The sequence below is a fragment of the Bison bison genome, unplaced genomic scaffold, assembly GCF_000754665.1.
Source record: "Bison bison bison isolate TAMUID 2011002044 unplaced genomic scaffold, Bison_UMD1.0 scf7180017862158, whole genome shotgun sequence".
Classification (NCBI taxonomy): domain Eukaryota; kingdom Metazoa; phylum Chordata; class Mammalia; order Artiodactyla; family Bovidae; genus Bison; species Bison bison.
In genome coordinates, this window is record NW_011492730.1 from 1,396,568 (window position 1) to 1,416,337 (window position 19,770).

Below are 19,770 nucleotides of genomic sequence, written 5' to 3' on the forward strand. Positions count from 1 at the left end.
GATAGTCCATGGTATGGACGTGCGTTTCTCGAACCTTCCTTGTGCTGATGCACGTTCAGCTCACCCGCCCGCCCCCCTCCCCCAACAGTGAATCTGTTCTGGCTGAGCTTCCACGTGCCCTGTGCTGCCCCGGCATGTCCCTCCTCCACTATGTCAGCTGCGTGGACCCACACGTGCTAAGGCTCAGCTGTGCAGGGGGTGGAGACCTGTGCAGGTGGTGGGCAGTGTGACTGCCTCACCTTCGGGGGCTAGGTAGGTGTTCTTTGTACCACCGTGAGGTTTAGGCCCAGCCAGAATCACTGCTGTTTTGATTCACCATAGGGTTTGTCAAACTTTCTTTCTCATGTTCTCTTTAAGGAGAAGCTCCCTGCTTACCTGGCCACCTCACCAATTCCTACTGAAGATCAGTTCTTTACAGACGTCGACAGCCCGTTGGTGAAACCAGGTGGAAATGAAAGACCTTCTCAGAGTTCGGACGTTGCCCACATCCTGGAAGCAGAGACAGTCTTCACCCCCAGTTCTGTGAAAAAGAAAAAACGAAGGAGGAAGAAATGCAAACAGGACAGTAAGAAGGAGGAGCAGGCCGTGTCGCCCCCTGCCGAGGACGCCACGGGTGTGGATCTGAGCTCCGATGATGACAAGGGGGCCCAGTCGGCAAGGTAGGCAAAAGGGACGGAAGGAAAGATGTCCAGGTGTGTCTGCCCTGAAAGCCATGCACTTGGGCACAGGTGGCTCTGGGGAGGAGGAGGGTTTTCATGTGGGTGATGCTGGGTTCCGTCTCCAGGGCAGATGTGCAATGGAGATGCTTACAGCACCCAGCAGAGACCACAGTGTAGGACTGTAATCACACCATCAGAAAGATGTCTCTGCTTTCCATCCACCAGGGCAGACAGGCTTGCAGGGGCTGGAGGCCGCTGCTGCCTTCCTGACCGTCTCTGGCCTCAGAGGACACCTGTGTCAGTCTGCAGGGACGAGGGTCTCCATGCCTTCCTCCTCTCCCCTTCATTCTGCTGCACGAAACAGACACTGACCAGCCCCCTTCTGCCCTGTCGAGAGGGGTCTTTTATGGGGCATGTCCTGTTTCCAAAAGCAAACTTGATCATTAGTCACACTGAGATGGACTGACTGACCCTAAGCTGAGGGCAAGGGTCAGCTGGTGTCAGCAGTGAACTTTGGCCCTGGTCATTAGCAACCCCTTATCTCTTACATACGTGCTGCCAGCTGAATAGATAAAAGCTCATTTAGTCCCTCTGATTTATCCATGTAGATGATTCAGGCCACTGACTTTGACTTTCTGTTGGTTTTTGTCCCTGTGCTTTAGAAACTGGGGTGTATTTACATACAGTAATATTCATGGATCTAAGTGTGCAGTTCATTGAATCAATAGTTGTGAACATCGTGGAACCTCTGTTGGCTTTTGAATGAGAAAAGTACTTGTTTTACACAGTAAAGCTGAACTTGGAGCCATGATGTTAGGGGTCGTCTGTGAAGCCTGAAGTGCTCCAGACGCACTGTCCGCAAACTTGAGCTGGGCCTCGCCCCCAGCCCTAACCAGCGTGAGATCATCTGGCCGGCCGCAGATCCTCTGCTGTTCAGGGTTGATGCAGTCGTTTGTGCTGCGTTTCAGCATAGAGTCAGCGCTGCTCTTCCTCATGCTCTCATCTGTACCCTCCCTTACATCCCCGTGCCACAGGCTTAGTTAGCCCCTCACGGTCAGCCTCCTGGCTGCCTGTCCTTGGGTACGTGTGCATTTTGAACGTGCTCGGCAGGTTTTCGTGAATCACAGGACTAAAGGGAACCTCAGCATCAGCAGCTTTTTCCATCACTCTGATGGATCTGAACTAATGAGTTCTATTTTTGTCCAGATCTGCCCAGAGAAGACATGTCCTGCCTTCCAGGGCTTGTAAATTCTTAATGGTGCCTGGTCTCTTTCTCTCTCTCTCAATATTTTATTAAATCCAGTTTGCTTTGCTGGGTTTCTTGGTTTACTGTGTGTGTGGCAGCAGTGTATGTGTATCGTTTAGTCGTGTCCTCTTTGCAGCCCCGTGTATGTCTGTGTTAGTCACTCAGTCGTGTCCTACTCTTTGCGACCCATTGACTGTAGCCCACCAGGTTCCTCTGGCCATGGAGCTCTCCAGGCCAGGATACTGGAGTGGGTAGCCATTCCCTTCTCTAGGGGATCTTCCTGACTCAGGGGTTGAACCCAGGTCTCCAACATTGCAGGCAGATTCTTTACTGTCAGAGCCACCAGGGAAGCCCCGTCTTTTATACTGTGGTGAAACATATTCCAAAGATACGTTTAAAGAAAAAATTTTCCATGGCATTTATGTTGCTCTTTTCAAACCTCTTTCAAATACGTAAATAGTAATAGGCCAGGCTGTACTACCCTTTCAAATTTGGCAGATAAGGACTTTTCATAGCAAATGATTTCCCTTTCTGCTTTTACCATTGCAACCTCCTCTTTGAACAAATACAGTATTTTTATCTGGATATCAGCCTTTTACATGATATATGTATCTTTCCTCTTAAATGAGGTGGTTTGCCAGAGCTCAGTCTTTCTGAGACGGAAGAGATGAGGGTTAGGAAAACCTGAATTAGGAAATGCAGCCAAAAGGAAAAATAGTTACGTAACAGTTGGTGGTAAAGCAGAGCATATTGAATTAAGATGTAAAGGAGAGAAGAGATAATACAAATTAATACAATGATTTCTATCTGTATTTTTTGTCTAGCTAATTAAGTGATAGATAGTCTCATGTCTGTCCTGGTAGAATATTAAGGTTTCTGTAAGGAGCTCTTGAATTTGTATCGTATTTAGTGTTTGAACTTTTCAGAGTTTTTCTGTATACTTTGCAGTGCTCTCAACATGACACACCACACGAGTCTCACATTGACTCTTGTCAAGTACACAGAACAAGGGATAAATTTCTAACTAAAGATGAAAAACTAGGACCCTCAGTGCTTCTGAGTGGTGTTTTCAAGGTTATATGGCAAGTTAGTTCTGTTAACTTTGCAAATCAGGAAAACCAAAGGGTAAATTAATTCAAACCTTATTAGCAGTAGTTCAGTCTTCTACAGTTCGAAGTCTGAGAATGAATTTTAAAAGCATCTATCATACTTTTGTGTCATCTTCCTCACATCCCTACATCCTGCAGATTCTAACTTAGAGACAGTTCTCAGACTGAAAATAAGTTCCGGGTTTTTAAGAGTTTTTTTCCTGTATTTTTGAATTTTTAAGCCATAGCTTTTGTCTTCAGCTTTCTGCTTTCTTCCATTTTCTGTAACATGCAGGAGAGTGTAGTGAAAAGAACACAGACTTGCTTGCTTTGAATACAACTACTTACTAGCTTTTTTACTTTGGGCAAGTTACTAAACTCCTCTAGGTCCTTGATTAAGTAGTACCTAAGGTTGGACACGACTGAGCGACTGAACTGAACTGAAGGTAGGATTTTACTGCTTCAGATTTGCAAGGCTTGGATGCAATGTACAATAAAGCCTTAGTTTGCTTCTTGTAGCCTCTGAGTCAAGTACTCCTCAGTTCAGTTCAGTTCAGTCGTGTCCGACCCTTTGTGACCCCGTGAATCACAGCACGCCAGGCCTCCCTGTCCATCACCAACTCCCGGAGTTCACTCAAAGTCATGTCCATCGAGTTGGTAATGCCATCCAGCCATCTCTTCCTCTGTCGTCCCCTTCTCCTGCCCCCAATCCCTCCCAGCATCAGGGTCTTTTCCAATGAGTCAACTCTTCGCATGAGGTGGCCAAAGTACTGGAGTTTCAGCTTTAGCATCATTCCTTCCAAAGAAACCCCAGGGCTGATCTCTTTCAGAATGGACTGGTTGGATCTCCTTGCAGTCCAAGGGACTCTCAAGAGTCTTCTCCAACACCACAGTTCAAAAGCATCAATTCTTCGGCGCTCAGCTTTCTTCACAGTCCAATTCTCACATCCATACATGACCACAGGAAAAACCATAGCCTTGACTAGACGGAAGTACCCCTACCCGATGTAAAAAGGAGTTTTTAATCACATCTTTTGTCCCTCCCATTTATCCCGTGGTTGAATGGTGATTGCAGTGGTGTCCAGTAGGTGGCACCAGTGAACCCCTTTCTCCTTCCTGGAAGGTGGTGTCCGTGGCTCAGTCACGTCTGCCTCTTTCAGTCTCACGGACTGTAGACTGCTAGGCTCCTCAGTCCGTAGATTTCCCTTTTTAAGAGACTTAGTTATTAAGTGTTCATTTGACTTTCTTCTTTTGTATCATTTAGACAGTGTCATAATTGGGGGATATTATAAAACTGTTGTAAGTGACATTGTTCTGTCTCTGTGATTTTTTTTTTTCTTTCACAGAAAATCTTCAAATGCTTCCTTAAAGGAAGAAGAACATAAGGAGCCCCTGCTCTTCCATTCCGGAGACCACTACCCCTTGTCTGATGGAGACTGGTCCCCTTTAGACAAGTAGGTGTTCTGGAGTTGGTTTCATTTCTTACAGGAAGGATAAGCTGAGTAGCTTTTCTCTTACTCCACATGTTGATGCTTCCAAGTCTTTCATATAGAAGCGGACTGGAGGTGTGCTTTCCACACGGGTGTGGACCTTCCCCGTCAGCAATTACCTTCTTCCTACACTTGATCTGACTTATTCTCAGGGTTGGCCAGTATGGATCTGTATAATCAGCATAGAATCTGACCCTCTTCAGTTCTTGATGGTGTGAACTGCTCGCTGTGTAACTGGGTAACACCGTGAAGAAACGTGCAGTCACACTCTGTGCTCAAGTCTGGTTTCTTTCTGTATTATGTTAACTTTACCCATCTTTCCATGCATTTCCTCTCCTATAAAATTACCTTTCTCTTTGATTTCTGGTGAGAATCAAGCAGGATAATTATATTATTGAAGACCCAGCAAGTCCACAGTAAATGCTAGTTGGCATTGTTTTTATTATTATTAAAGAACTCAAGTGGGGAAAGTAGCCATTTTGTATCTGCAGGTGAAATTGACGTGGTCAGACTTCTATTTCTCTGTATTTCTTTTCCTCTGTTCAGCTCAGCAAGACCGAAATTCCCAGCTTTTACATCATCACGTTTCTTTGTCCTGTGTTTGCAGCCCCTACCCGCCGGTGGCCTGTCCTAAGAGCGACTCAGAGCTGGAAGTGAAGCCTGCCGGGAGCCTGCTCAGATCCGAGTCCCACATGGAGTGGACGTGGGGCGGGTTCCCGGAGTCCACCAAGGTAGAGGGCTCCCTGGGGCAGGCGGAGGGTGGGTTTTGCACCAGTGATGGGAGTGAAAGGGGGTGGCGCCCTCGTGTGGCCACATGAGCGAAGCCACGTTAACACCATCTATAACATTCATGCTGTGTTCACAGCAGAAGGAATCCATCAGTGTAGTCAATAATGTTGACCGTTAATTTAACATTTTAATCAGGAAAAACTTTAAAGTACCTAAAGGAAAGTAAAACTTCCACTGAAAGTTTAAGTAGGCAACTTAATCGATTATGAAAGCTTTTTTGTCAGCTCTTAGTGAAAGAAGAAAAAATTGGGACAGTGCTTTTCTTGAGAGGACAAAAAATGTAGTGTTTTGAAAATACACATTCTGCTTTTTACATTGCTGTGACAGGGCCTTGAGGTAGTGAAGGCAGGCCTCAACTCCCTGGGGTGATCAAGTGTTCTTCCTCTGTCACCTGAAAAGTTCACGTGTCCCGTCTTCTCCAGTTCTTAGATCTTTATAGTAGAACAATTATAAATATAATGTGTTTGTAAGTATCATAACAGTGAACAAAATGCAGTGAATAGTTTTTCCCACTATTTAATTATGAGCTGTTTTACACAAACAAAATTACGTGTTTAGTGAATGTGTGCTAGTTATAAATAAAATTAACACTTGCACCAGCATCCAGATTAGGAAACAGAGTTAACAGACACCTTCGACAGTAGTTAACGTTGAAACAATGCCTGTTTCAGGTCAGCAAACGGGAGCGGTCCGAGCATCACCCCAGGACAGCGATGATCACGCCGTCAGAAAACACCCACTTCCGGGTGATCCCCAGCGAGGACAGCCTCCTGAGTGAGGTCGAGAAGGACGCTTCAATGGGGGAGACGGTCTGCACCATCGTGAAGCCCAAGCCGCGAGCCCCAGGGAAGCAGCATGGTGGGGCAGCCTTGGCAGCAGGCCCTCAGGAGCCCCCCGCAGGGTTGGATGCCCCCCACCTGCTTCCTTCACCCCCCTTCGTGGAGGCGCCCTCGGAAGCTCGACCAGCCGCTAAGGTCGACTCGCCCTCCAAGAAGAGAGGTAATCAGGGCTTTGGTTTGACCTTGGCAGCTCCGAATCTAGGTAGTGAATTATTCCAGGGTTTCAGGTGATGGACTGGGCCCCCTCCTCCGGACCGGGACCTGCCACACCAGGGTGGGGATGGGGGGTGCTTAGTGTGGCTTCCCCATCACACTGTGGGCACCCCCAGAGCCAACTCTGACCTCCTCTCTCTCCCGGCCATGGCTGCTGAGAAGCATTCTCTGAAAAAATTATGAAAGTATTCAAGTCAATTAATGAGTAAAATTAATCCCTTTAAGTGTTGTTCAGTCGTTTCCAACTCTTTGTGGCCCCATAGACCATGGCCCACCAGGCTACTCTGTCCTTGGGATTCTCCAGGCAAGAATATTGGAGTGGGTTGCCATTCCCTTTTCCATGGCATCCTCCTGACCCAGTGTTTGAACCCGGGCCTCCTGCATTGCAGGCAGATTCTTTACCATCTGAGCCACCAGGGAAGACAGGCTTCAGCAGTATGTGAACCGAGAACTTCCAGATGTACAAGCTGGATTTTAGAAAAGGCAGAGGACCCAGAGATCAAATTGCCAACATCCATTGGATCATAAAGAAAAGCAAGGGAATTCCAGAAAAAATCTACTTCTGCGTCATTGACTATGCTAAAGCCTTTGACTGTGGGGATCACAACAAACTGGAAAATTCTTAAAGGGATGGGAATACCAGACCACCTTACCTGCCTCCTGAGAACCTGCGTGCGGATCAAGAAGCAATAGTTAGAACCTTACACGAAACAACTGACTGGTTCAAAGTTGGGAAAAGAGTACAACAAGGCTGTATATTGTCACCCTGCTTATTTAACTTCTGTGCAGAGTACATCATGTAAAATGCCAGTCTGGATGAAGCACAAGCTGGAATCAAGATTGCTGGGAGAAATATCAACAATCTCAGGTATGCAGATGATACCACTCTAATGGCAAAAAGCAAAGAGGAACTAAAGAGCCTCTTGATAAGGGTGAAAGAGGAGCGTGAAAAAAATGGCTTAAAACTCAACATTCAAAAACTAAGATCATGGCATCCGGTCCCATCACTTCATGGCAAATAGATGAGGAAAAAGTGGAAGCAATAGCATTTTATTTTCTTAGGCTCCAGAATCACTGCGGATGGTGACCGCAGCCACAAAATTAAAGGATGCTTGTTCCTTGGAAGAAAAGCTATGACAAACCTAGACAGCGTATTAAAAAGCAGAGAGATTACTTTGCTGACAAAGGTGCATCTTGTCAAGGCTATGGTTTTTCCAGTAGTCGTATAGGGATGTGGGAGTTGTATGATAAAGAAAGCTCGGTGTCAAAAAATTGATGCTTTTGAACTGTGGTGCTGGAGAAGACTCTTGAGAGTCCCTTGGACTGCAAGGAAATCAAACCAATCAATCCTAAAGAAAATTGAATATTTATTGGAAGGATCGATGCTGAAGCTGTAGCTCGAATACTTTGACCACCTATTATGAAGAGCTAACTCATTGGAAAAGACCCTGATGTGCTGGGAATGATTGAGGGCAAAAGAAGAAGCGGGCACCAGAGAATGAATGGTTAGATAGCATCACTGATTCAATAGATGTGAGTTTGAGCAAGCTCTGGGGGAGATAGTGAAGGACAGGTAAGCCTGGTATGCTGTAGTTCATGGGGTCGCAAGAGTCGGACACTGCTAAGCAACTGAGCACTCTTGCACGTTCATGTATAAAAAGAAACCAAACTGTCAAGTATAAATGACTTAGGGCCCAGGATTCACATGAGAGAAGGTGAAAGAACGCGAGACTCAGCCCGTGTTTATTGGATAGCTGTCAGGAGTGCTGTCTCGCTCCAGTACTCTTGCCTGAAAAATCCCATGGACGGAGAGCCGGGAAGGCTGCAGTCAATGGGGTCGCTGAGGGTCAGACATGACTGAGCGATTTCACTTTCACTTTCATGCATTGGAGAAGGAAATGGCAACCCACTCCAGTGTTCTTGCCTGGAGAATCCCAGGGACGGGGGAGCCTGGTAGGCTGCCATTTATAGGGTCGCACGGGGTCAGACACAACTGAAGCGACTTAGCAGCAGCAGGAGTGCTAACCTCTTTTAGCAGCAGCAGCAGCAGGAGTGCTGACCTCTTCACCTGGCTGGGTGGGAAACAGCAGTGGGGAAAGGTTAGATGACGCCTTTAAAAGTACACCGCAGGTCCAGTCATGGTTGGTTTTATCGTTTGCAAACCTTTGTTTTTTTGCAGTTGTAAATGAAGAGTAACCAGGTTCTCATCTCTGATGTGTTTTTTTTTTTTTTTTTTAAATAAAACCAGGTGTCCACAAGAGAAGCCAACACCAGGGGCCTGATGATATTTACCTGGATGACCTGAAGGCACTGGAACCTGAGGTTGCAGCTCTGTATTTCCCCAAAAGGTAGTGGGTTTATACTGCAGAGTGGGCAACTCTGAAATGTTCTAGATGTTTCCAGAGCAAAGCATTAGAGAAAGGATCAAGGGGCTGGTATCCTTCAGCTACGTTGAATTCTTGCTTCAGATTTTGGAAAATCCAGAAATTGTGCATGTGTTGTGTTTTACCTGTTTATGAAGAAATGTTCAGTACAGTGAGAAGATGCCGCTGTCAAGCTCAAGTAGGAAGGGCGTAACGTGGACGTGACATCAGATTAGCTCTTCCTGTTCATTAGCATTGTTTCCTTTATTATGTGTTTAGAGGTGATGAATCTTTATTCAGAGACACTTCACAAAGCGGGCCTCCACTTTTCAGTGAGGCTGCACTTACTCGCCGGCCTGGATCTGGTGGGGCCCGTTCCAGGGTCTTTCCAAACTTCCCTTCCTCCTTTCCAAGCCATCCCTTCCTCCTCTGTGACTCCCTGCTTGGAATAACACCAAAATCTTAGCAGTGATAGACTTGGGCGGTTTTCCCAAGGCCATTTCCATTCTTGGGGAAATTCCATTTTATTAAATAATATTCTATGATCACAAAGAACAGTGTTTACTTTCCCCCAAGTTCTCATGGCTTGAATACACCGAGCCATAGTCACACATAATTAAGTACTTTTAAACAAATTATTGAAAAGCATATCTGAAGGTTTTCTTTAAAATAGAAAGACAGGATTGATGTGAGGATACTTAATTTTTACAGATACTTTTGCAGGATCCTTAAAATGCCCTCCTGACTTTCTCCCATTTGTTAGGAGTAGTAGTTGGGTTTTTAAGGGGAGAGAACTGAAACTGGTCCTTTTGTTTTGGTTTTTATTTTCATTCAGAAAGTTAAAACGTAAGCTATCTTGACATTACCTCTTTGTTTCTGATTTCCCAGTCCTTAATCATTTGTTTACGTTGGGACAGATGTAAGACATTTCTTAGTTTCCTTTTTTAAAACACGGGGAGCGTGACTGCTGCTCTGGGGCGACCCTGTGCTGTGGTAGCCTGACCGTCTGGGGCCACAGCCGCTTACGTCGTGAGTGATTGTTTCTGGAAGTGAGACAGGGAGGCTTAGGAATGCTCACAGGCATTCGTTTTCTCATCATGGTCACTGGCACCCTGGCTGAAGAGCTGGTGTTTGTAGCTGGAGCTGAACTTGACCCTGAAGCACACAGTCTCGTGGTTCTAGCAGCCCGTTGTTGAGTCGGTCGGTGTCCTCCGTGTATTCAGTGGGGGCGTCGGTTAGGGTCACACCAGCTGCTGTAACTGACAACCTCAGTGGCTTGACCGCAGCAATTCATTTCTTGCTCATGTGATGGTGTTGGGGGTCCTTGCACACGGGGACTCTGGAGCACCAGCCCCTCCCATCCTGAGGCTCCGCTGTCCCCGTGGGGCCTCAACAGGGAAAGGGGAGGGCCGCTGGGGGCGCAGTTTTCAGGGGCCCAGCTTGGGAAGGAGGCGGCACACGCCTTCTGTCCATAGGGACGGCACAGTCGTCTGGTCACATGGCTACACCTGACTGCAGGGGCCACCCGTGTGCCCAGGAGGGTGAGGGCGTGGTGCTTATCTCACCCCGAGGTCAGCCTTGCTGGGGCCCCAGCACAGCAGCTGCGTTTGCTGCTTAGGTGGCCTTGGCTTTTTCAGCGTCTCCAGTTAGCAGCACATTCTTTCGATCCGATTAATCTCAAAACTGTGCTGTGGTTGTGCATCACTCAGTCCCAGACACCAGCGCTTTCTCGTCAGAGGCTCAAGCGCAGAACGTGATGGTGTTTGAAACTGCTTTCTATTTGTGACTGGGCTGTACTCTGCTGCCGCCTTCTGCTCAGATTTCAGATTTTTTTCCTAAAGATCATGTAACTTCATGAGATGATATGCATTTATGTACTGGTTTTTAAAAGAATAAAAGAATTTAATAATTTTAGAAGTATTTCAGTGACATTATCCGTTCAAAAGGTGTAGGGTAGGAAACATTCATGACCAAGAGATGTAAGGTGTCATTTCCATGTCCTTTTCCTCTCAAATTTATGCTCCATTATGAAAAGTTTCCTTTAGGATCAGCTTCTAAAACCTGGCTTCCACGCCTTGTTTAGAAAACTGAAAACATTGAGTAACCTTGACTGGTTCTGGGGCTCACCAGTATAGGAACAGTTTATTTCTGGTTTCTTGGTGCATTTCTTTCTTGAGGTGTGTCCAGCCTCCCGGGAATTTTTACTTGGTTAATTTCTTTGTTTTCATGAAGTAACAAATGAATTTAGAAACGCCTTGTTTTTAACAATAACGCAACCTTGGACTACAGCAATTTTGTATGAGAGGAGTATAGTACCACAGCTTTTTGTAGGAAGTTAAGGTCAGAAGGTTTCCAGACATCAGGGTTTTCTTACCTTGTCATTTTTGTCATGTAAATTAATGCTAGTAACTCTCATCCCTTTCATTTAAGTCAGAAAGGCCATCACTGATGGCTCGCGTGGCTGTGAGTGATTGGTGTGTGTGTGTTCACTGTGTTCAGTTAATTCCGCAGCAGTGCTGTTGGGTTGTCTCAGTGTCGTCCAGGATAGGGGTCTGAACACTGCCTAAGCGAAGCCGCGTCCGGGGCAGGGAGCCCTGAGCTTGGCCGTCGGGCTCAGGGCAGGGGTGTGATGGCCACTGCCTTTCTCCCCACAGTGAATCGGAGCCCGGCTCCCGGCAGTGGCCTGAGTCCGACACGCTGTCCGGCTCCCAGTCCCCCCAGTCAGTGGGCAGCGCGGCGGCCGACAGCGGCACCGAGTGCCTCTCGGACTCCGCCATGGACCTGCCCGACGTCACCCTGTCGCTGTGCGGCGGCCTCAGCGAGAACGGAGAGATCTCCAAAGGTGGGTGGGCAGCCTCGTCCGCGCTGGGTGGTGAGCTGTGCCGGGAACGCAGCCCTGGGGTCTCATGGAGGTGGCGGGGTCTCTCTTGGACATCAGACTCTTCTCCCCTCATGTAGGTACCTCATGTTGGGGTGACCCCGCTTGTCGGTGGGTGGGAGGGCTGTGGGCCTGGGGATGGGTCCTCGGGCGGCCCCATGTATTGGACGCCTGGGGTCAGCTCAGCCCCAGCCGCCTTCTCTTCTGTGAAGTTGCTGGAATAATTGTCGGGCTGGGACCTGGCAGCCCTGAGCCTGAGACACGAGAGGAGGGCCTCACGTTGCCAAAGCTGTCTGCTGAGTGAAATGGTCTTTCTGGCAAAAGTAGAAGGGGTTACTCTTGTCTGAGAGTTGGCCCAGGAGAGTCAAGTCACTCACGAGAAAGGGGGTTGCTTAGCAGGGCTGGTTCCAGCAACCCTGCAGGACTTGAGCACCTGTGTGTCCGACTGTTCCAGCCAGTTCTTTGGCCTTTCTGGTCTTTTGTAAACTGAACTCTTCATGTTTTCTGTTTGGCTGGTGGCCCTTGATGGATTTTCCTCTAAGGAAAGATTTTCTGACTGATGTCATCTTTTGTCTTGTGTGTGTGGCAGGCTGGGTTGCCCTGGGCCTCTTGGCTGGAACTCCCTAAATCCTCTTCTTGGGGTCATGGGGTGATCACTTTTCCATCTCTTAATTCTGTTTACTTTTTGCAGGAAATTGAGTGTGTTATGGTCAGTGGTCCCTTCTAGGGATGAAATGAGGTCACGTTATAATCCTCTTAAGCCCTCCCTTTAAAAATAGAGGTGGAGGAGGGAACATACAGTTTATGCAAAACTGTAAAATTTATACTTAAAAGACTAAATGGCAAGTAAACAGGACACAGATGACCAGGAGGAACAACCCCAGTGAGAGTTTGCTCTGTTGTTGGAGTTTGCCCTGAATGAGAGGATCGCCTCTGGGAACGGGACAGAAAGTCACGCTTGACCCTCACCTGTTCTGCAGGAACTTGGATTTGTTTCTTCTTGAGACCCCCAGCCAGACTCTGCTGTACGGGGCCTCTCCCTGCAAGCACTGTAGGATGCTTGGGTGGTTTCTCACGTAGCGGCACGTGTGCACTCACGGCTGTAAGACCCCAGAAACGTTCCCCGGTTATGCTGTTAAAAGTTGCCCGCCAGTCAAGGGTTTCACGCCTGCTTGTGAGAATGAAACTCAGCAGTTTTCACTGGTTATGGAGTTGAGTGTGTGTGAACCCGGGCCTTCATACCTCCCTGTCACATCTGTCATCTGTTTGCCTCAAAGTCCCTAGCTTATCCCTTTCTCCTGTTTTTTTTTGTTTGTTTTGAAGTACTTTTTTGATCCTGTAGGCACTTGAGTATGAAGAGAGTATTGTAATTAGCTCAGATGGATGTTTATTCGTGTAATCTCTAACCAGATGATAATTATCTTACCTTACAGAGAAATTCATGGAGCACATCATTACGTACCATGAATTTGCAGAAAACCCTGGACTCATAGACAATCCCAACCTTGTGATACGGATATATAACCGGTAAGTACTCTTGCTCTTTCATTGCTTATGATCGTTAAGTCTTGCGGATTTCTCTTCCCCTCAGCGCTGTGTGGTTTTTAACTATTATATTCTTTCTCACTATGCCATTTCATATAAAAGAGCTAAATGGGCAGCGACTTTGGAGTGAAGCTTCAGCTTTATTTTCAGTGAGGCTTGAAACGCGGCTCTATTTTACACGTGCTACTTCTCTGCTTGGAGAAGTTTGGCTTGAAGCAAAGATTGCTTATGTGGCAAGAAGCTGAGCTGCTCACGTCTTCATTGGAAAGAATAGGGACTTTGTTATGGCATTCTGCTTCCTCTCCCGCCCTCTCCTCTCTGACGGTCGTGCCTGGCTTTGCTCTCACAGTTACTACAGCTGGGCGCTGGCGGCCCCCATGGTCCTCAGCCTTCAGGTCTTCCAGAAGAGCCTGCCCAAGGTGAGTTGTTGCTCCCCAGAAATGTCTGCAGCACACAGCGCTTTGAGAATCCGTGTGTGCATGTCTGTAAACTGGGTGTTGTTCAGTTTTACTTAATATTATAAAGTTAATTGGAGAAGGCAGTGGCACCCCACTCCAGTACTCCTGCCTGGAAAATCCCATGGACGGAGGAGCCTGGTAGGCTGCAGTCCATGGGGTCGCTAAGAGTCGGGCACGACTGAGCGACTTCACTTTCACTTTTCTCTTTCCTGCATTGGAGAAGGAAACGGCAACCCACTCCAGTGTTCTTGCCTGCAGAATCCCAGGGACGGGCGAGCCTTGTGGGCTGCCATCTCTGGGGTCGCACAGAGTCGGACACGACTGAAGTGACTTAGCATAAAAAGTTAATACCATCAGTCAAATCATCTCATGCCCAGAAATCCAGGAAATTGGCTGGGCTGCCGTAGCTGTCATTTTTACTAGATACTTATACCAGTTTCTGATCGTGTGTCAAGATTGAGAGATTTCACTAATTGTTATTTAAATATAAGATAAAAACATTTACTCCCGTTAATATGGAAAGATGCAATAGGAAGAGGGCCCCGGGAAGTGTGGCATCAGTGTGGGTCCTTCAGCTTGTGGCTAATGAGCCTGTTACGTAGAAACTGAAGCTTGGAATCTGTCCACCAAGGTGACATCATCAGTTGGTCCTCATAACTCGTGAGGGCAGAGAAGGGAGAGCAGCCCACCTGCCCCTAAGAGGGGCCAGACCACCCGGCCTGACAGCACGGAACGGCCCCGAGAGAGGGCGCTGGCGGGTCGAGGCGTCGTCACCACCCTCTGGCTGAGGGTAGAGAGGGGTCGAGTGCCCTGTGCCTGAGATGCTGGACTAACTTGTGCTCGTTGTTTTCAGGCCACAGTTGAGTCCTGGGTAAAAGATAAGATGCCAAAGAAATCTGGCCGCTGGTGGTTCTGGCGTAAGAGGGAGAGCATAACCAAGCAGGTAACCGAGCTGGAGGTGGGCTGAGTGCCAAGCCCAGGGAAGTCCCATTTGGGCTCCATGGTGCTCTTTCACGATAGTCGGCACCGTGTGTGAACAGTTACTCATGCAGGTCAGATACCGTGCTGCGCACGCGTCACCTGTCACCTTCGCCGCCGCCCGGCGGTGCCACTGTGTGGGCTCCTGTGTACCCGCGGGAGGCCCAGGCACGGGGCTGGTGAGGGGTGGGGCCGCGCCGTGACCTCAAGCGCACCCCCAGAGCTTGCCCCTGCCCCCAGGAGGAGGGGACCCGTGCCCTCGGCCCCTGCCCAGGCCTCATGGGTGTGGCCCGTGTGTCTTATGTTGTGTGACTGAGCTGGTGCCTGTCACTCCTCGCCCCTGGCTTGGTGGTGGCAGCTTTTCACACACACACAGCGTATGACTTCTCTCTCAGATTTCTGTCCTTTTGGCTCAAACTAGAGGCTCTGTTTCTTAAGCGTTTTTAATTTGTGGATTCAGACAGCACTTTTGCTAATTCCTTGAGGGAGCTGCTGATGGCTTTTTGCCCCGACAGTCGGGCGAGAGCTGCTCATCGCCACTGTCGTCCTCTCCTTCCAGCTGCCAGAGGCCAAGGAAGGGAAAGCAGAGGTCCCGCCGCCCAGTGACCGGCCATCAGGCGCCAAGGAGCCAGCCAGTGGCAGGGGACCTTGACAGATCTGTATGATTCTTGAGTTCGAAATGTTTTTGTTCTGTGGACAGTCAGTGGCCTCATTGTGCCACTCAGTTAACAGATAACTTCTGCTTTTCTTGAAAAATATCATCAGCTTAGGGAATTCCCTGGCGATCCAGTGGTCAGAACTCAAGACTCATTGCCAGGGCCCTGAGTTCAACTCTTGGTCAGGAAACTAAGGTCCTGCAAGCCGAGCCATGTGGTATGGCCAAAAGTACATCTATGTTTGTATATACGCATCATGAGCTTAGAGTCAGGATACTCATTGCTGCTTCCTAAGCATCTTGCTCCTGCTCTGGAGCCGTGGAGACAGGTGCCCCTGCATGCAGGCCTCTGGGAAGCAGGTCTTGGGGAATCATAAGATCTGAAGTGCCGGGGGCCCTGCTGCCTGGCTGGCAGGCGCAGCAGGAGACATGACAGAACCTTAGAGATGGGGCGGGCCCCTTTGGTTTCTTGGGAGGAGTCTGCCCTGGATGTGTGGACTGGCTGCCTGAGGGGAGGAACCACGATGCGCCCGTTCTTGGTTCTGCCACTGTGCTCCTTCCTCCATCACGTCTTCTGTTCTCTTCCCATCCCTGAGTCTTGGGTTCATCTTCCTGTTCTTTACCCTCTTCTTTTTAAAGGATTATATAAAATCTTTTTTGTTAGTCTCTTAAATCACTGTAAGCGTTCGTATTTTCTATAATTTGTACCTTTTAAAACATACATACCCCTTTCAACAAGAATCGGCAGAGCAAGAATCAGTAGCATTCACTGGTTCTAGCAGAATACAACCAGTCATAGCAGGAGAGTGACCCTGGCCAGTCAAGAAGGGAGGAGGAGAGTGACCCTAGCCGGTCGTGGGGGAGGTGGATCATGCAACGTGGACCCTGGGTCTCCTCTTGGGTGGATCTGGGACTTCTCTCTCTGTCTGCTCCGGATCCTGAATGAAAAGCTGTTGTCTGTAAACGTCCTTCAGCCTCTCCAATAACAGATTGTGTTTGACAGGTCGGCCGAGGATGACTCATCGAGTGACGAAGGGTCCCAGGAACTGGAAGAGTCCATCAAGGTGGACTCCGCCCCCACAGAACCCCCAAGCCATAGTGGCACAACCTCCTATAAGAAGTCTCTTCGTCTGTCCTCAGACCAGATCGTGAGTCCCGTGTGGTCTGGGTGGGTCCAGCCTCATGAGCCTTAGTAACTGGTCACCTTGACAAGCCTCCCTTTCCGTCTGCCCAACCCCACACCTCACAGGCGGCCCAGCATGTGGCCATGTAAATGCCCACATGTGTCCAGGAGACCGGCAGCCCCCGACCTGGGACCCCTAGGGTCCCCTGGGATGCACTTTCCCCTCCTTCACCCCCAGGCCTCCTGTCTCCATGTCTGGGAGTGAACCAGAGCACCTGTGTTTGCAGCCTGAGTCCGATACGTCCAGACTGGCTCTGGGCCCCACGCTATCTCATGGGAGCCACGGCCAGAGGGAAATGACATCTTACCTAGATGCAGTCTCCCCTTCTGTCAGTTTCCCACTTCTCCACCTTCACCCATGTTCAGTATGAATTGGTCTTGCTGTGCCCCAAGGGGGAGGATCTCTGGTACACAGGGCATCCTGGGGGGCGGGAAGGAGACCGGGGAGCAGGGGTCAGAAGGGCCCCTGGGCACCGTATACACAGTTCAGGCCAAAGTTCCTCAGCCCAGCTCCCGAGCCGCAGGTGCAGCCCCAATGCATCCTCCCAGATCTGGGTCCTGAGACGCCACCTACCGGCAGTTTGGGGAGTATTCAGATTCTGTTCCAAAACCATTTTCTGTTGCTTTTCCTTGCCTTTTTTTTTGAGAGATTAGGATGTTTCTCATGTAACTTTGTATCTTTTTAAAATTAATTTTAATTGGAGGCTAATTACTTTTCAATATTGTGGTGGGTTTTGCCATATATCCACATGAATCAGTCACTGGTGTACATGTGTCCCCCATCCGGAAACACTGTATCTTAAGCAGTTTCTCTGACCACATTTTCTTGGAAAGTGTGACTTAATTGTTGCGTGTAATTCCGTCAAAGTGGAGTGCCTTTAATTTTCAAAGCTCTGATTTTGCTGATTCTTACACTTTTTATGAAAGGCGAAACTGAACCTCCAAGATGGCCCAAATGATGTCGTGTTTAGTATCACAACCCAGTATCAAGGCACCTGCCGCTGTGCAGGGACCATATACCTGTGGAACTGGAACGACAAGGTCATCATTTCCGACATTGACGGGACAATAACCAAGTAAGCGGGAGCCCTGGCGTGGCAAAAGGAGGGCCCAGCTCCGTGTGCAGAGGGCCAGGGGCTTCCTCACCTGAGTGACCAGCCACCATCAGGAGAGTTTTTTAAACTACTTGCACTGAGAGGTCCTGAGTACAGTCCCCACAGAATCATTCTGTGGATGGAGGAGGTGGGTGGGGCCATACAAACAGAAGGTCAGAACAGCTTTGGGGAATTCCCGTGGCAGCCAAGTTAGGACCCAGCACTTTGACCAGCGAGGGCCCAGATTCATTCAGTCCCTGGTTGGGGAACTAGGATCCTGCAAGCCTTTTGGCGCAGCCAAATGACAATAATAATAACTCTTGGAAAGATTTAATTATTCGGTCTCCAAATTCTGGCATGGGGAGGAAAAAATAGAAGCTGTTGCAATTAGAGAAGAGGAGGCCGAGTGGTTGTAAACGCTTCCTGAGAGTGAAGGGCTGGCCCTTGGGTCTGGTGGCTGTCTCAGAAGCTCCTGGGTGATGTCCTCGGCTTGTGCACACACAGACCAAGGAAACTGCCCTGTGGGCTGTCACCGCCCCCCCAGGCCCCCTCCCTCCCCCCGCGGCTGCTGTCGCAGAAGCTGGTGTTTCACTAACAGGCAAACGCTTGGCGTTGTGTGCTTGGTTCCTCACGCCTCCTCCTGGTTCCACCCTCGCAGGTCTGACGCTCTGGGACAGATTCTTCCGCAGCTGGGTAAAGACTGGACGCACCAGGGTATCGCGAAGCTCTACCATTCCATCAACGAGTAGGTGCCTGACCCTGTGGCTAGTGAGCTGGGATTTTGCTGGACTTAGTAGAAGTAGTCCCAGGAAATCTTGTTTGTGATCAGCTTTCTCACTCTGCTTTCTCACCCCTCACTGGAGCCTCCCCCAAGGGAAAGTGTGAGCCACCACCCGTGGGACTGGAGCCGTGCGCCTGGAGGGTTGCGCCTTGTTCTCGAACGGGGCTTCGAGTTGTAGGCACTGCCTGTGTCGGTAGTTACAGCTGTGCTTGGGTTTGCAGCCGTAGTTTAATCATTTGCAGTTTTTTTTTGAGTACTTTTAATTGTCTTTCTTGAAGGGGGTAATACACGCGTGCATGGGGGGATCAGTCTGCCAGGCGGTCTTCTCCGTCAAGTAACTTTTGTGAGGACATAGTGCTGTGGCCTTTGTGGGAATCCCGATACATCAACTTAAATCAATCCGCAGAACAACAGTGTGTTAAGCAGAGGTTGAGAATGTCCCAATATGAAAATTATGAGTATGTCAGTTACCCAGGTAGAGTTTTGCTTCTTGTTTTATAGAATGATTTGCATTCTGGAAGTTGTATTTGTAAATAAGACCCTTTGTCTCTTTCATCTACAGCACATCCTTTAAAGACAGCCCCCAGTTCTTTGTCTGTTTTATAATTCGGCTTCTGTAGAGGTATTACTACATGAAAGTTTAGCATAATCCCTAATCACGTCTCCTCCATGGTGTTTTTCATGGAGTGGTGAGATCTTTATAATCCTGATGATTCTTGTATTAAATTTAGGAATTCGACTTTCATGGGAGATGAGAGGAACTTTATTTGGACCTTTAAAAAGAAAAAATGCATTTTTCCCCCTTTAGCTGAACAGCATACAGGCTAAACAGGACGCGTTCTCTTCCAGGAACGGCTACAAGTTCCTGTACTGCTCGGCCCGCGCCATCGGCATGGCCGACATGACCCGCGGCTACCTGCACTGGGTCAACGACAAGGGCACCATCCTGCCCCGCGGTCCCCTCATGCTGTCCCCCAGCAGCCTGTTTTCTGCCTTCCACAGGTGCGTGTTTGTGCGTGCGTGCATGTGTGTGTGTGCGTGTGTGCCCGCGGGGGCTGGGGCCTGGCTGCACTGTATCTGTTACAGAGCTTCTGGGTCTGAGTTCCACATTACTCTAACTCGCACACCGCTCACCTGGTCTGTGTCAGACACAGCTGAGAAAAGTCAGGCTGGCAGAAATGGACAAAGATACCAATTACGAAGGATTTAGGAAAATGGATGGCTGTGGGTTTTCAGACCACAGACCAGGGAAAACTGCCATTTTGGATTCGGTGGTGGTACTTCTGTTTTTCTCCTAGGGAAGTAATAGAAAAGAAGCCGGAGAAGTTCAAGATTGAGTGTCTGACCGACATCAAGAATCTCTTTGCCCCAGCTCAGCAGCCCTTCTACGCTGCCTTTGGGAACCGCCCAAATGTAGGTGTCTCCTCCGGGCTGCACGTGTGGGTGGCGTGGGAAACACGTGCAGGACGGTGCTTTAGGGGGGAGCCGGGTCATCATCTTCACCCCAGGCG

The 19,770-nt window shown here is 48.8% G+C and overlaps 1 protein-coding gene across 5 annotated transcripts in view; it reads left to right on the top strand.

Moving 5' to 3' along the window:
- The window catches only part of LPIN2 (lipin 2), a 73,550-nt gene that overhangs the window by 52,570 nt on the left and 1,210 nt on the right, over positions 1-19,770 (top strand). For all 5 annotated transcript variants that reach the window (XM_010832723.1, XM_010832719.1, XM_010832720.1 and 2 more), the window contains exons 4-18: positions 358-659; positions 4,340-4,447; positions 5,091-5,214; positions 5,944-6,271; positions 8,573-8,672; positions 11,342-11,529; positions 12,999-13,092; positions 13,460-13,529; positions 14,422-14,511; positions 15,106-15,188; positions 16,205-16,349; positions 17,312-17,460; positions 18,137-18,223; positions 19,109-19,261; positions 19,558-19,672. In XM_010832723.1, the coding sequence (XP_010831025.1) occupies positions 358-659; positions 4,340-4,447; positions 5,091-5,214; positions 5,944-6,271; positions 8,573-8,672; positions 11,342-11,529; positions 12,999-13,092; positions 13,460-13,529; positions 14,422-14,511; positions 15,106-15,188; positions 16,205-16,349; positions 17,312-17,460; positions 18,137-18,223; positions 19,109-19,261; positions 19,558-19,672 (2,136 nt within the window). The remainder of the gene's footprint in view (positions 1-357; positions 660-4,339; positions 4,448-5,090; positions 5,215-5,943; positions 6,272-8,572; positions 8,673-11,341; positions 11,530-12,998; positions 13,093-13,459; positions 13,530-14,421; positions 14,512-15,105; positions 15,189-16,204; positions 16,350-17,311; positions 17,461-18,136; positions 18,224-19,108; positions 19,262-19,557; positions 19,673-19,770) is intronic.